Below are 16,575 nucleotides of genomic sequence, written 5' to 3'. Positions count from 1 at the left end.
TTTTCCTTATCTGTAAAATGGACACCATAGCATTAACAGCCACGACTGATAATCAGCCGGTCCTGCCAGATGGACCAGGATGCTTTCATAAGGCCAGCATCGTCTGGCTGGCTGCAGCTTGCGCCAGTTCATTGTTACGCTTTTCCATCATCACCCCTGTTTAGGGCACCAGGTTGCTGTAAGGACTGCAGTGATGTGTAGGCAGGGACAGGCGTGGAACAGCTCTCAGTTCTGGTACCTAGCACTAATATTCTGGTGCATGGTAGACTCCCAACGCATACATATGGGCAGGAGGAAGAGCTGAGACCCAAGACAGAGAGGCTTTTGTGGAGGTGAGGGGAGGGACAAGTGTGAGGGCAGGACTGGGGGCGCCTGAGGAGAAGCGAGGCAGGGCCCCACCTCACCTCTTTCCACTTTCCACATATTCCCTATTCTTCTAGCCCATTGAATTACTCACGTTTCTGTGAATTTTCTGCCAACTCTGTGATTTGAATGTACTGGGCCCTTTACCTAGAACTCTGTTCTGCTCTTGGCTTATTTCTCTGTCCTTAAGGGCTCAAACCCAGGCTTCTCCAGGACACTGCAGCCAGGGCCATGCCTGGTCCACAGGTGCCTAGATGATCCTACCCTTCCCCAGAGCCTGGGAGTGACATTGGTTACCCTCTTTGCAGAATGCATCCAAGTACCCCAGGGTTCAGATGCCACAGTAGGAAAGTGGCAAACAAGGGGGAATGGTCTAGTTCAAAAGACTGTCCAGTTGGTTTGTCCTGTTTACAGGATGCCAGGGTTATTTCCGGCTGCCAGGGGTCTGCTCCCCACCCACCCACGCCACCACCACACACACTGAGCAGTCGTTCTTCTCCCCCTGGTGTCTTCAATGTGATCTCTTCCCAGTCCCCACAATCTTCTTTTTCATTAATTCCTGTGTTCCGAGGCTGTTCTTCACTGTCACAGCCTTGAGGTTCACATGAGTCTCATGCATCTAATCCTGACTCCTCGGGGACCTCCCCCTTAGCCTGTTGCATCACTTAAAACCCCAAAGAAGCTGAACGGTGGTAATTATTCTCTCTGGTTCCTTACAAATTGTGGCAGAATAGGCCTAACCCCACCTTTTCCATGGGCCAGGAACTACCTCCTAGAGAGTCCAAAGGCTTCAGAAAATCCCCCTCATGATACAGAAATAGGGTTGAAGCAGTCAAAGAAGGCCTTTGCTTTGTATCTAATGAGATCTTGGATTTATGAACATTTATGCTGTTAACACCCTGTGAATAAGACTGTTATTCATCCTGATATATCCAAGGCTTAGCCCAGTGAAGCCCCAGAGCTGGCTTTCAGTACATGCTAAAGAACAAATGAATGGAGGTTATTCTTTGGCTCACGCAAGCAAGACTGGCCTTGCGGTAGAGGATGCCCATTCCCCCCTTGGTCCCAGGCCTCCAAAGCCACCTCAGCTAGAACCTAGCTTCCCGTCCTTCTCACCACCTGGGAGCAGCCTGGCCTCATGTGATAAATAGCTCCTTCTTCCCTTTTTCTCCAATAATCTGTTGTTTAGCATGGAAACTCTTTTACCTTTGTCAAATGTGGCTATTAAAAGCAGAATAGAAGCTATATTTTCAGCTTGTCCTTTTGTGCTATTTCTTAAACCTACAACCTCCAGTTTGCAAGAGAGCTAATTATGAAAAGCTTCCTCTGAAAAGGAGAATTTGTTTTTCTTTCGTTGTGAATGAGGAACGACCATTCGCTTTTGTCTGCCCATGGCATTTATGAGCACAAGGCATGTTCCAACACATCCCTGACCCCTGGGCTGTTCCAGGGGGTTTCTGCCAGAAAGCTAAGCAGCTTCTTTCCTCTCCATTTCTAAATCTCTAGCATGTTATCCAAGAGTTCCCCAAAATGTAAATTGATGATGTAGATAACTTTATTTGCCATACTTTATAATATGAGGTTCAAGAACTGCTCTTGAGTTCTAGTCTGTAATTAGGATAACTTGCCCCTTCAGAGGAAGATCCCAGAAGGTGACCGTGAAGAAGTAGCCAGGGAGGCAGCCAGTGAGTGTGGGGTTCCAGGAGCCAAGTGCAGAGAGAGTTTCCCAAAGGAAAAAATGAGTAGAGGTATCAAACGCTGCTGAGAGGTCAAAGAAGAGGAAGGCTGAGGCCTGATGGCTAAAGGTGGAGGTGCTGGCGACGTTGACAAGAGGTAGGGACAGTCACTTAATTGGATTGGATGTCAGGGAGACCAAGGAGAAAGGAAATAGTGGCAATGAGTACATTGCCACTTTAGAAGGGTTTGGTTATGAAGGGAAGTAAGAAATAGGGTGAGAACTACATAGGATCCAGAAAAGGCTCTTTTAGGATGAAAGCTTTATGACATATTTATATGCTGATGGCCGTGATCCAGGAGAGAAAGAGGAATTGAGAATGCAGAAAATGGGAGAGAGAACTACATGACAAGTTCCTTGGGTAGGCAAAAATGACGGGATCCAGGACATACCACAAGGCGGTTTTAGCTAGGAGCGGAGACAGTTCATCAATAGTGAGAGGACAAGTAATAGTAGTAGTAAAAGTATAGCGACATGGATGCAGAGAGTTTATAGACTTGGTGGTGAGAGGATTCAGAAGTTCTCTCCTGGTAATTTCTATTTCCTTTGAACCTCACTTTCCACTTTGGAGTCGGGCGGCGGAGGGGTGGTTGGGTGGGTAAGACAATAGTACCTCCTTCACAGAGCTGTTATGAAGAGTCAGTGAACAAGTGCAGGTAAGCACATACATAGCAACCAAGTCAAGGTCGCAGTGAAGGCGATCCATAAATGGCAGCTGCCCTGTATCCTTTCACTGACACTTTCAACTCATTCCTATGAAATTTCCCACTGGTTTGTGTTCACCTCTTCCACAGTCACAGCTGAAAAGTTACATGCACTGTCTAAATCACTCCCCTCTACTTCCACTCCCGCCTGCCCCTCAGTTATCCCCCAGGGAAACCCATAATGTCGCTCCTCCACCTTCAACTTCAGAGTCAGGAAAGGCTGTCTGAGCTGTACAGACCATGAAAGGGTGACTGGCAATCTATTGCCTCTCTGTGGCCTGTTTCTTCATCTGTCTACTTGTTGGATGCCATGCTCTCCAATCCCCATCCAGCACTGAATTTCGCAGGTAAGCTGTTTTTCAACTTGCAGGTTCTAACCACAAAAGATATTTAACGCCCAAGAAGGAAAAGCTCATCAAGAGTGGAGTGTCTTTGGGAGCTTCTCTGATGAATGTCTTTGTCGCCATCTTGTGGCAGGTGCTTTGTTACATCTTCTTTCAGGAGGCAGAAGGTAGTCTGGAGATAGAATTGGACGAGCAGAAAACTCCCTGTCTGTCCCATGGAAGGAAACCAGTATTTCACCTACAGAAGCCATCTAGTTCAATGGATCTCAAACTTAAATGAGCGTATAAATCATCTGGAGGTCTTTTGGATTACAGATTCTGACTCAGTAGAACTGAAATGAAAGTGGGTTTGGAGGGGAAAAAGTAGGTTGGATGAGATTGTTTGTGGGGAAATGGAGAAATGGGGAATAGCCACCACAATAGTGGGTTTTGAGAAAATGATGGACAAAGGGTATTTGGAGATTCAGGAGAAGGGTTATACCATGCAACTCTCATCACCTCTTTAAGTGACTTAAATAACTATATCGCTTTTTGATGCTTTATCGGATGTCAGCTTGATGTTCCTTTTCATTGCAGTACATTGCCGAGCCTGGCTATGACATAGCCCAGCTTTATTCAGTTAGATAAAAAGTAGATATCAGAAAAGAAGGTAATGCTGCCTGAGGATAGCAGAGAATGCCTGGCAGAGGAGATCATTTGGGCTGAATCTTAAGGAATGAATAATGAACAGAAGGGTCCTGTAGATGGTGGGAACAGCATGGGCAAAGCACAGAAATGGAAAAATATGTGGCATGTGTCCTGTGAAGGAATGATGAATAATGCGACTGGTAGATAGGGTACATGGGGAGTCATGAAGCTGTAAAGTATTCTGATCGTATACTTTTCTACATGTAAAGTAACAAAAAGTGTACTGTGAACAACTTCAAGTATAAGTCATCATACTTGTCATCATTTAATAACTTTTCTTTCTGAAGTGGAATGAACCTATTTCATTACCACTGGTATTCTCGGTACCCTTGAGTCTGGTATATAATTGATGCTCAATAGATAAATGAATGTAACGGTTTCAAAACAGTGATCTCAGACTCTCGATTGTGTTATAATTATTTGTGCCCAAGCCTTGGGAAACCGGGAGTTCCCCGAGTGCAGGGACCACGTTCGGTGCCGAGGATGGTGCCATCACCCGGTAGGCCCTCAGCCTTGGCACTTCAGCATTCCTTCCAGGCCATAGCTGTGTGGCGGCCAGAGAGCCTGCACCTCATCTTCTGGGAAGTATGTTCCATCCTCGGGCCCTGCTTTCTGATGCCCCCAGTGATGAACGTGCATTTATCAGGCTCCAACTGTTTGCCATGCCCCCTATCTCAGCCCACCTAATCCAGGTGGAAATCCAGCTCATGTTCTGGGAGGACTCGATCCCAGAGCTACCAAAATCAACTCCCTCTGGAAAACCAGAAACAGAAAACAAAAATTCACTCATACTCCCCCCTGTCACCATGAGTAGTTTATAGTTCCTTCCAGATTCTGTGTGTGTGGTTTTTTTACAATTAGAATCAAGAAATGTAAAGTATTTAAGGTTCTTTTCCTTCCAGCTAACCCGATGAAGCATCAGGTTATCTGGAAGTTTAAGGGTCTGGAGTACAAGCCCTAGAGCCTGATCCCCAGGTTCAAAGCCTCATTCTGTCATGTGATCTTGGACAACCCAGCAAACTGTTCTGTACCTCATTTTCCCATTCCGTAAAATGGGGATAATAGGGTTGAATAAATGTCTTTACATTAAGACATATAAAGCACTTAGAACAATATGTTGCTAACTTCAGAGCATTTTCTATGTTGCTACATCATCTTCATAATGACCATTTTTAATGGCTGTAGTACAGTCTACTGAGTGTCTACATGAACCGATTTACTTAATCATTACTCCTTCGTTGAGTGTTTGTTATTTCTAGTCATTCTGTATTATAAATAACATTGTCATAAATATCTTAGGACAGACATTTTGGATTTTTCCATACATAGATTTCCCAGAAGTAGAAGCATGAGGTCAAAGGGCAAAACATTTTATGTCTTTGGTCTATATAGGGAAGAAATAGTTTTCTAAAAAGGGTTGTAGCTCTTTAAAATGCAATGTATGCTGGAACTTTTTACTTTTCACTGCTCCCTCACCAGCCTTAGATAATAACAATTTCTTTGATTTGTGCAAATTTAACAAGCCATAAATAGTTCCACTTTAATTTCCTTTTCTTCAACCATCATCGAGGCTTATTATTGCCAGTTGCAATTACTTTATTGTGAATTCTATCAGTCAAGGTCAACACCAGTTGCTTTAACAGAGAAGACTTAATACAAAGAATTGTGAATCATGTATTAGAGAATTGAAAAACTAAATGAAGCAGTAAGGATTTGCTACCACCCCTGAGGCTGGGGGAACAAAAGGAAGACGAGGTGGCTTAGTGTTTGTGTCTGGGGTGTGCTAGAAGCCTAATTCTGTAAGTGAGGGACAAACTGCAAACTGGATTCAGCTGCTGCTCTTGGAACAAACTGCTAAACTGCTGCCGTAGAGGTGAAAAATGAAGGCTGTGGGTTTGCCAGCTTTAGCAAAACAAAATGCAGATGCCCAGTTAAATTTGAATTTCAGATAAATAATGTTGCAGAATATTTATGCTATCACATGGGACATACTTACAATAAAAAATTATTTGTTGTTTATCTATAATTCAAATTTAACTAAGCATCCTTCATTTTAATGGCACTCTTACAAGACAAGGGTGATACTGGAAAGTTTTCCTTCATCCTCATCTAGACTTTCAGTCGCCTCCTATTAGCAGAACCCAGCATAGAGCTAATTGGCAACATTGAAAAGTGGTTTGCAGACCAAGCCAAATAAAAAGGCGTGGGTTCGAAGCTGAGAAACAATTACCCAACCATTGGCACAGTCCACACTTTTGGCTATTCAGCATCTACACTGATTTATACACTGGTACTTCCAGACAACAACAAAAACAATTCTAACAAAATGCCTAATAAAATGGAACTATCTTTCCACCAGATGAAGACACTCTCACCTCCCTGAAATGGGGAGATACAAAGTGTCAAAAGTCATTTTTTCATCTCTGGAAGAAAGTCACATTATTCATCTCTGAGCAGGATTAACTGCTCTTAAAACTCAGTCACACTCACATTTGAAAATTCTGTTACCTAAAGACTAAATTGTAGCATTTATATATAACACATACATAACTTACATAAAATAATAAAAGGAAGGAGAAGGGAGACTAAATTAGCTAATATTATATAATCACATACTAATCAAGGAAGAAAATATGCATGGCTTTACATTCCTCACTTCTATAACCAGTCATGAAGCCATAGTTGGCATTTATAAGTTTCCTTCACAACCTCCCATTCCATGTTTTCTCGTCCTCAGGCAGGACCTCAGTTCTCCAGGATTCTTCACCTTGTCGAGTGACCCAAACCTTTATCTCTGAAGGATCTCACTCCTCAGTACTTCTGCTTCTCTCCAGTTGCAGTTGTATGCCTTAATATTTACTATAGAGCATGGAAGTACTGTGACACACCCCAGAGGATCCTCTGGGCTCAGATTTAGTCCTCTCTGCCCCCAGTTTCCCTCTGTTATCAGAATGAATCGCCACAGTCGGTAAAGTAAACTTCTTTGCCCACTGGTTTCGTGGCAGAAAGAGCACATGACAATCTTGACTCCCAATTCAATAAAACTATTTTGTGAACTCGGATAGAAGCATTTGACTCTTGGGAACCAAGACCTCCAATCTAGAGAGCACAGAATTAAAGAGGCAAGAAGCAAAAATTCTGCAAGTGAGTTATTAGGTGAAATATTGAGAGGAGCCACTACCACTTCAGCGCCTTGATTTCTAGATCCAAGTGTTCCGGCTATGGGAGAAGGAGCACAATATATTGTTTGCTGAGTCAAATCATATATTGCATTCTGTAAGATAGAAGCTCACCATCTCCATAGGGTATTACCTCAACTAAGTCTTACTTAAGTCTTCAGTAGCTCATTCTAGTGATCCATTAGGCCAGCTGCTCCTGGGTGATAGAATCCGTGTTAAGACCACTGAATTCCGTGGGCATGAGCCTATTGCTGCACTTCTATTACTGTGAAATGAATTCCTTGATCAGAAGCCTGTTGTCTGGAATATACCAGGATGATGAATAGGCATCCCAAACATTTACAGATGATGGCACTGGCAGAGCATTATAGACAGGGAAGGAAAATCCATACCCAGAATATAGGTTTATTCCAGCGAGGACAGATCTCTTTCCTGTTTATAATGAAAGGAATCTAATGTAATCATCCTGCTGCCAGTTGGATGGTCCTTTCAGGGAATGATGCCATTATCAAGAGCTCAACATTGGTCTCGGCCACTGACAGGCTAGTCGTTCAGCAGTAGCAGAAGCAGATCAATCTTAGTGAGAGGAAGTCCATGCATATAGCCTCCATTCTTGTCACCATGGCTACTTAGTACATAAACTCATTGAGCAAACCCTCGGTGGCTGGGAAAAGATGCTGACTGACATACACAGAACATGCCATGTTGTCCACCTGGTTACTGAGAACCTATTCCCGTTATGCCCTTTGGTGAGTTTTCACATGGGGCACAAATATCTTCACATTCTGTACCTGTTCCAAAAGGTCCATCCACACATGCCTCCCCCAGACCTCCTCAACACCAATCTTACTATTTTGTTCTTTCTAATTCCCTGACCATCCAGCTAAACCATTAGCAACTAACTACCCATGAATCAATAGAAATCTAACCATCTCTTAGACCAAAGTGGATAACCAAATGTATGACTTGAAGTCATGTCCATTGGGAAGATTTCCTTCACCATTACCTTTTGGGGCTAAAATTTCTTTCACCATGACCTTTTATTGAGGCTACAAACCTGCAACCATATACTTCTAGTCAGTGGCAGTATATCATTAAGAATAATCTGTAAATCAAGTCCAAGTTTTTTTCTCCTTGGTCAGCTGGTCATAAGAAATTCCTGTTGAGCCTTAGGCATGGACTGAGGGAGAGGAAGTCATGCAAAAGGCGTAGATATCCAGTGAATCTCAGCCACCCATTCATGCAGCTTGTACCTTCCAGACATACTCAGGCCAGATGATGATGTTATGTTTCTGGGCACAGCAAACCTTATCACTTGGTGAATAAGATAGACAACTCAGATCACATGGTCACTTAATGTTTCATGGTTAGTTTGTGGCCTCATTTTTGATGTGTTTTTATCCATTTATCCATTAAACAAAGAATTTCTTTTTTTTTTAATTAAGTTTATTGGGGAAACATTGGTTAATACAATTATATAATTTTCAGGTGTACATTATCATTTGACATCTGTATATTCTATTGTGTGTTTACCACCCAAAGTCTAGTTTCCTTCAGTTACCATATATTTGATCCCGTTTACCCACTTCACCCTCCCCCTAACTCCCTATATTTGATCCCTTTTACCCCGTCTACCTCGTCTCCCACTCTCTACCATCTGGTAACCATTAGTCTATAGTCCTTGTCCATGAGTCTCTGTTTGTTTGTCCTGTTCCTTTGTTGCTTTGAGGTTTATATCCCACATATAAGTGATATCATGTGATTTTCAACTTTTTCTGTCTGGCTTATTTCGCTTAGCATGATTATCTCGAGGTCCGTCCATGTTGTCACAAATGGCAGTATTTCATCTCTTCTTATGGCTGAGTAATATTCCATTGCATGTATGTACCACAGCTTCTTTAGCCAGTCATCTATCATAGGACACTTCGGCTGCTTCCATGTCCTGGCCACTGTGAATACCGCTATGAACATCGGTGTGCAAATATCTTTTCAAATATGAGTTTTCAAGTCTTTGGGGTAAATATCCAATAGAGGGATTGCTGAATCATATGGTAGATCAATTCTTAGTTTTTTGAGGGATCTCCATACTGTTTTCCATAGTGGCTGTACCAATTTCCAGTCCCACCAGCAGTGTATGAGGGTTCCTATTTCTCCACATCCTCTCCAGCATTTGTTATTACTTGTCCTGTTGATTATAGCTATTCTAACAGGTGTGAGATGGTATCTCATTGTGGTTTTGATTTGCATTTCCCTAATAGCTAGTGATGTTTAGCATCTTTTCATATATTTGTTGGCCATTTGTATGTCCTCTAGCGAGAAGTGTCTGCTCAGATCCTCTGCCCATTTTTTGATTGGATCATTTGTTTTTTTGTTGTTATTGAGTTGTACGAGTTCTATGTATATTTTAGATATTAGGCCCTTATCAGAGACATTGCTTGGAAATATATTTTCCCATTCAGATTGTTGTCTCTTTATCTTGTTGATGGTTTTATTTTGCTGAGCAGAAGCTTTTTAATTTGATGTAGTCACATTCATTTATTTTTGCTTTTACTTCCCTTGCCTTTGAGGTCAAATTCATAAAATCCTCTTTGAGTCCAAGGTCCTTGAGTTTCGTTCCTATGTTTTCTTCTATGCATTTTATTGTTTCAGGTCTCATATTCAGGTCCTTCATCCATTTTGAGTTAATTTTGGTGCGTGGTGATAGACAATAGTCTAGTTTCATTCTTTTGCAGATGGCTTTCCAGTTTTCTCAGCACCAATTATTGAAGAGGCTTTCCTTTCTCCATTGTATGTTTTTGGCTTTTTTGTCGAAAATTATTTGCCCATATAAATATGGGTTTACTTCTGGACTCTCAATTCTGTTCCACTGGTCCGTGTGTCTGTTTCTCTGCTAATACCGTGCCGTTTTGATTACTGTCACTTTGTAGTATAATTTGAAGTCGGGCAGAGTGATGCCTCCAGCCTCATTCTTTTTTCTCAGAATGGCTTTGGCAATTCAGGGTCTTTTGTGCTTTCATACAATTCTGATGATTTTTTTGTTCTATTTCTTTAAAAAATGCTGATGGGATTGTGATGGTGATTGCATTAAATCTGTATAATGCTTTAGTAATACGGTCATTTTAACTATGTTGATTCTTCCAATCCAAGAACACGGAATATCTTTCCATTTCTTTGTATCATGTTTGATTTCTTTTGATAGGGTCTAATAGTTTTCATTATATAGGTTCTTCACATGTTTTGTTAAATTTATTCCTAGGTATTTTATTCTTTTTGTTGCAATTGCTAAAGAAATTATTTTTTCCACTTCTTTTTCTGACATTTCATTATTAGAGTATAGGAACACTATGGATTTTTGAATGTTGATTTTGTATCCAGAAACTTTACTATATTTGCTTATTGTTTCTAGTAGTGTTCTTGTGGCATCTTTAGGGTTTTCTATATAGAGAATCATGTCATCCACAAATAGGGACAGTTTGACTTCTTTATTTCCTATTTGGATGCCTTTTATATCTTTCTCTTGTCTGACTGCACTTGCTAGGACCTCCAATGTTTTATTGAATAACAGTGGTGATAGTGGACAGCCTTGCCTTGTTCCTGATCTTAGAGGGAAGTAAACAAAGAATTTCTATGAGGCTTTCTTCATTTAGATTCCATCATATTTGTCCTTGTCGTTTCACTTATAAATGATAGTGGTAGCAGCACCTGACTCTCTGATCTTCTCTCCCAGAGTCAAGTAACAATCCAGGAGCTGTTTCTCAAAATAACAGTTACCTTCAAAAGAGGGCATGGATTTGCTTAACAACCTGCATGCTTATAGGCTTGACTTCTAAAGGACTAAGGAAAGTAGCTTGTTCCACCACAGGTTCTAAGTGTGGGGAACTCTGACAAGGGTCTTCTCTTGGGAGTTGGGACCCAGTGGCCAGAGGTTAATCTCAGTCCACTCTGTTGCAGGCACAGCCTCCGTTGCTGTGGCAGGGATCCTGGCTGCTCTGAGAATCACCAAGAACAAGCTCTCCAATCATGTGTTTGTTTTCCAAGGTGCAGGTGAGGTAGGTACAGTTAGGAGGTCTATACTGAGACCTCAAGGAGGGGTGGTGTCCTGGGATTCTGAGAAGAGGAAGAAGCACAGGTGCATTTTGATCATCGTAGCTGCCTGGGCCCCAATATTTGGATGACTCAAGGCAAGGACTTAATTGGGTCTCCTGGAAGTAGGGGTGGAAGGAGAAAGGATCTTGGTGAAGCATCTGATAAATGCTGAGTAGCTATTTGCCCTGTGTCTGAACATCTGCCATATGGTACCTCCCAGGCAGCCATGGGCATTGCCCACCTCCTTGTCATGGCCCTAGAGAAAGAAGGCATACCCAAGGGAGAGGCCACAAGGAAGATCTGGATGGTGGACTCCAAGGGACTCATTGTCAAGGTACTCTCAGTCTGGAGACCTGGAGGTTTCCTGATACCTTCAGCTATTGGAAGTGGACAGGAAAAGGTCTCCAAGGGGAAAACTGCTCGGGCAAAGGGAGGGCAGTGCCCTAACCTCCAAAACAAAAGACTCATTGCATAGTAGCCATAATTGCTCTTGTCCAAAAGCTTTGAATATGTATGCAAATGTGTGTGTGTGTGTGTGTGTGTGTGTGTGCCCCTACCAGCCTTGCACTAATCTCCAGCCATACTAAATCATAGTTGTCTAAAAGTAACATGCTCTCTCTTCCATAGCGTTGTACATTTTGTTTCTCTGCCTCAAATGCCCTTCTCTTTTCCCACACGCCTATTCTCAACCTTCAATCCCATCCATGCTCCTTTTCCAATTGAGCTCAAATATTTCCTCTTCCAAAGGTTTTCTCTGAGTATCTAAGTTTCAATTAAATTTCCTACATCTATGCTTATACAGCCCTCCCTCTCCATAAATTGCATTTACCATATTGTAGAGCAGTATCGCCTTTACTAGTCTGTCCTCCCACTAGGCTATATAGTCTTGATGTCAATGTCTAGCATATGATAGGGGCATAATGTTTGAGGTATGAATGAAAGAATGAATGAGAGAGAAACAGTCCAGCTTCTGACTGGAATATGGAAAGGGACACAATTGGATGACCTCCTCTCTTAAGACTTCACTCAGAGCTCCATGTTTTAATTCCCAGAATTTCACTAACATAGAATGTCAGTGAGAGATGAAAAAGACAACAGAGATAGGAACAGGGAAGTATGTAGGGCCATCAACCAAGAATAGCAGAGACCCCTCAGCACAAACTGACCTTCCTAGTGTTCCATTTAGAGCCAGATTGCTGCTGGAAGGAACTGAGGCCTGGATAGTTCTCTTCCCGCCCCAGGTCATTCCAGAGCATAGTCTAGGCACAGGTAAAGGTTGCCACACTTCCTTCTCTCTTACCTATCTTTCAACATCCTTTCACTAACCCCAATGAGCTCACTGCTATGAAAAGATCTCTCAAAGCTAATGTCTTCACTCTGGTTCTCATGAGGCTAGCTAACCCAAAGGAGTCATCAAAAATGTTTGCACCCATTTACCAGCCTGTCGTCCACCAACTTCTATTTGATGGAAAAGAAGGAATGTGGAACTGGTTGGGCACAGCCAGCCATTGTAAGCCTGTTCTGGAGCTCAGCCTACTAGTATTCACAGGGAGGTTAATGGCTCTTGTAAAATGTATTCAGATTAGCTCCCTGGCCCTAAGCGGCTCAGGCCTCATCCCTCAGCTGGACCCGGGTGCTGGATGCCATGGAGCTAAGAGTCTTAGTCAGACTCAGGCATTTCCTTAGAGTTTTTCTGCTCTGGCCCAGGAGTCCATGACTCAAAGAAAGGCTTTATGGATTCTCCGTATATGGTTTAGAGTAAATAAACACCACACACACACACACACACACACACACACACACACACTAAAAATCCTTAAGTTCTCCCAGGAAATCTGCTCAAGAAGACAGGGCCCCAAGGCTTCTGATAGCACAGACCAAAGCATAGGGCTCAGCAGGAAATGCTCTTGTAGTCTCAGGTGCACTCATGCCCCTGCCTAGCAGTTCTCACCACCACAGCTGCTTCATGTTCTTCCTGTCCCTGCAGGGGAGGAGCAACCTGAACCATGAGAAGGAGATATTTGCCCAAGACCATCCTGAAGTGAAATCTTTGGAGGAGGTGGTGAGGCTGGTGAAGCCCACAGCCATCATAGGTAGGAAAAGAGAGGCAGCCTACTGCCCAGTCCAGCTAACCCTCTTAACTTGCAGATGGAGACGAAGGCTCAGCAAGGAGGCATAAGTGGCCCATAGAAACACAGCTCTTTCCCTTATCCCATGTCCAATTCAATGCCACAAACTTTTATTGAGTGACTACAAAAACCACAGAACTAAGGCACCAAGTTGGGCTTAATGATGCAGAGTTATGCAGTGCAGTGGAAGAGCATAAGGCTGGTCTCTCCAACCAGGATGAAATGAAAATTCCTCCCCCTGGCCTCTCTCCCTGTACTAGGGGAGGAGCCCATCCTAAAGGACAATGCCCGGGAATGCCTTCACAGGTGCATTGTAACTGGGCAGGGATCTGCAGTGGACCCGTGGTCTCTTAGGGATTAATGGGAGCTCTCAGCCAGCTCAAGCAGGAAGACCCTCTTCTGCTCCCTCTGTCCCTATGGCAGGTGCTGTCCCCAGGAGCCTTTCATGTTGCACCTGGTTCCCCCACCACTACCGCCAGGAGAGGAATGGGTTGTTTATAAAGAGTAGGCATCCCCACTACCCCCCTTTTCCCTGTAGGTGTTGCCGCCATCGCAGGAGCCTTCACGGAGCAGATTCTGAGGGACATGGCCTCCTTCCACGAGCGCCCTATCATCTTTGCCCTGAGCAACCCCACCAGCAAGGCCGAGTGCACGGCTGAGAAGTGCTACCGGGTCACTGAGGTCAGCGGGGAATCCTTCCTTCCCCAGGCTGAGCAGACATAGTAACAATAGCTATGAGTAACCCTATGAGGGTGAAAAAATCTCCACATTGCTGATGAGCAAACAGGTTCAGAAAAATGGAGTAACTTGCCCAAGGGCACAGGGCTAATAAGGAGTGGAGCTGGCCCTCATACCCAGGTCTGACTCCAAAGCCCAAGCTCTTACCCTTGCACATACTGCTCGAAGTCCCCTGATAACACAGAGCTTTGACCAGAACCCAGGCGCAGGCATACCTGTCATGTCCTGGGTTGGCCCTCCCAGGAGGTCACAGGTGAAAAGGTGCACTCTCACCTTCCAGCGGTTTCTTGGCTACCAGGTGACTCAGTGGAGCTAAGTTTTCTGGTCAGATGAACAAGTGCAATGTACTCAGCAAGATGCTGAGCATTTGGGAGAGGATGAAGGAGGGTCCAACATCTGGGAGATGAGACTAGGTCACCATTACTGCCCCAAACCGATCTCCAAGCTCCATCTCCGATTTCCTTCCTGCCTCCAGGGCCGAGGGATCTTCGCCAGTGGAAGTCCTTTTAAGAGCGTGACTCTGGAAGATGGCAGGATCTTCATTCCGGGGCAGGGAAACAACGCCTACGTGTTCCCTGGAGTGGCTCTGGGAGTCATCGCCGGCGGGATCCGGCACATCCCGGACGAGATCTTCCTCCTGACAGCAGAGGTATCGCTGTCCCTGCTCCTTCACATGCACCCAAAGGAGCTTGTGATCTACCCCAGAGTTCACACTGGGCCCCTAAAGATTCCTCCTCTCATCTCTTCTATCCACTTGCCCCCAATTCTGGCAATGGATCCCCAAAGTGCTTGAACCTAAAGCTTCTCTCAAAATCACTTCAAGGCTTGAACTCCTCTCAAAATACACAGAGGGTTTTTAAGAGGGATGGGAAATAGTCAATGGCAGGGGTGTTAGCAGGGGGCACTAGCAGCGAGTACTGCTCCCTGCCTCCCAGCACTGCCCATCTAGAGGCCTAGAAGAGAGGCCATCATAGTCATCTGAAAATGGGCTTGTGGACCATGACAGGCAATGGATTCTTCCAGCCACTGGTCTTGGCCATGTCACCATGGTAATTGCTGGCAGAATAAGCCCCAGTAGGGCAGCTTTCTGTAAGGAAAGGGATTGGTGACATCTCTGGTTTGCCTGTTCTAGGTACCCAGATCTTGAGTACAGATATGGAGGTGTGGGAGTGTACCTGCTCCAGCTATCTCAAGCTCCCAGAAGGGTCCTTGACTGGACATGATGAAAACAATGAAAGAATTCATTAAGAATGATAGCCCATGTTCACAATGATGGTTATTAATAATAACAGATAATAAGACTTTCATCAAGTGCTTACTAAATGCCAGGCACTTGACATTAAACCTCACTCTGAGGCATAGAAATGTCTCTGTTGGGAGGTTAAACTAACAAAACTATATACAAATATTAAATATATTTATCCTCAATGACCTTCTAAGGTTCTACTGTGATTTCTAATATTCATCTGCATTCTCCCCTCACCATGGCACTGGTGGGAGCCGCAAACCAGCAAGACATGGGAAAGGCTTCCACGCAGCTCTGTCCAGCCCGCTTCTATGAGTCCTACCAAGACCTGCCTCATGTACCAGCTTCCTTTCACTACATCTTGGTCGTTGAGTACCAGCTCTGCAACACCATGCAGATAATGTCTCCTGGAGGTTTTTCGGCCTATCCCAAACTATGTGCGCACTGGCTACAGCTTTGTGCCGTGGTTCTCTGTCCCTTTTGTCTAAATATTCTGGGTTTGTATTTTTCTCACTGCTATATAGTTAGTGGTGGCGGTGTCTGTCCTATGGCCACAGGCAAAGTTTAAAATTCCCGTTGGTAGGGTAGAGCCACTTCCTGCTTGGATTCAGCCTGAAAGCAAATTCGCCCATTGTGCAGAACCATGGTTGCTAGAGCCTTTCTATGTAGCCCCCAGAGACATCTACACCCTCTCCCCCGCCTCCTTCCCTGTGCGTGGGACGGTTCAGCCCCATCATTATAAGAACAGTGTCCATCAGTTACACAGGAACCTCTCCTCAATCTACTTATTAATCACCTGCTATGAGCAGGACAAGGTCCCACCCCTCTAGGAGCCGACATTCTGGTCTTCAAGGCCTGACAAGTTATATTTCTAAAAAGAGTGCTTTTAGTTAAGACAATTTAAGTTGAATGTTTTTCCTATGGAAAAAAAAAATAATGTGTTTTAGATTTACACGCACAAATGCATTTCGCCCTGACAACTCTGTAAAATAAGTATAGTGATTATCCGTGTCATAGACAAGGAAAGTGAGGCACAGAAAGTTTAAGTAACTTGTTCAAAGTCACTGGGCACGTGAGTGGCCATGCCAGGGTGACCCCAGGCAATGTGACTCCAAGCTGCAGCAGAGCATTACCAGTGCCCAACATCTTAGAAGTGACCACACATACATGATGTTTCTCTTCACTCTGCTGTTTAATCTTTCCGGATGCAGATCTAGCCATGGAGATCCTCCTCCCCTCTAATCAGTCCCTATTCTATATGGCCACAAAGAGAACCCTTCCAAACCCAGAGCAGGCCAAGGCTCTGTCCTCACTTCAGACCTTTGTGTGGCTCCTCGGTGCTTTAAGGATAAAGTCCAAATTTT

The 16,575-nt window shown here is 44.0% G+C and overlaps 1 protein-coding gene across 1 annotated transcript in view; it reads left to right on the top strand.

Moving 5' to 3' along the window:
• The window catches only part of ME3 (malic enzyme 3), a 193,591-nt gene that overhangs the window by 174,185 nt on the left and 2,831 nt on the right, over positions 1-16,575 (top strand). Inside the window, exons 8-13 of the mRNA XM_023532493.1 lie at positions 10,964-11,061; positions 11,319-11,432; positions 13,086-13,191; positions 13,766-13,908; positions 14,441-14,614; positions 15,831-15,857. Of these exons, the coding sequence (XP_023388261.1) occupies positions 10,964-11,061; positions 11,319-11,432; positions 13,086-13,191; positions 13,766-13,908; positions 14,441-14,614; positions 15,831-15,857 (662 nt within the window). The remainder of the gene's footprint in view (positions 1-10,963; positions 11,062-11,318; positions 11,433-13,085; positions 13,192-13,765; positions 13,909-14,440; positions 14,615-15,830; positions 15,858-16,575) is intronic.

The sequence above is a fragment of the Pteropus vampyrus genome, unplaced genomic scaffold, assembly GCF_000151845.1.
Source record: "Pteropus vampyrus isolate Shadow unplaced genomic scaffold, Pvam_2.0 Scaffold84, whole genome shotgun sequence".
In the NCBI taxonomy this organism is placed as follows: Eukaryota; Metazoa; Chordata; class Mammalia; order Chiroptera; family Pteropodidae; genus Pteropus; species Pteropus vampyrus.
This window is presented reverse-complemented; position numbering and strand designations above follow the sequence as displayed.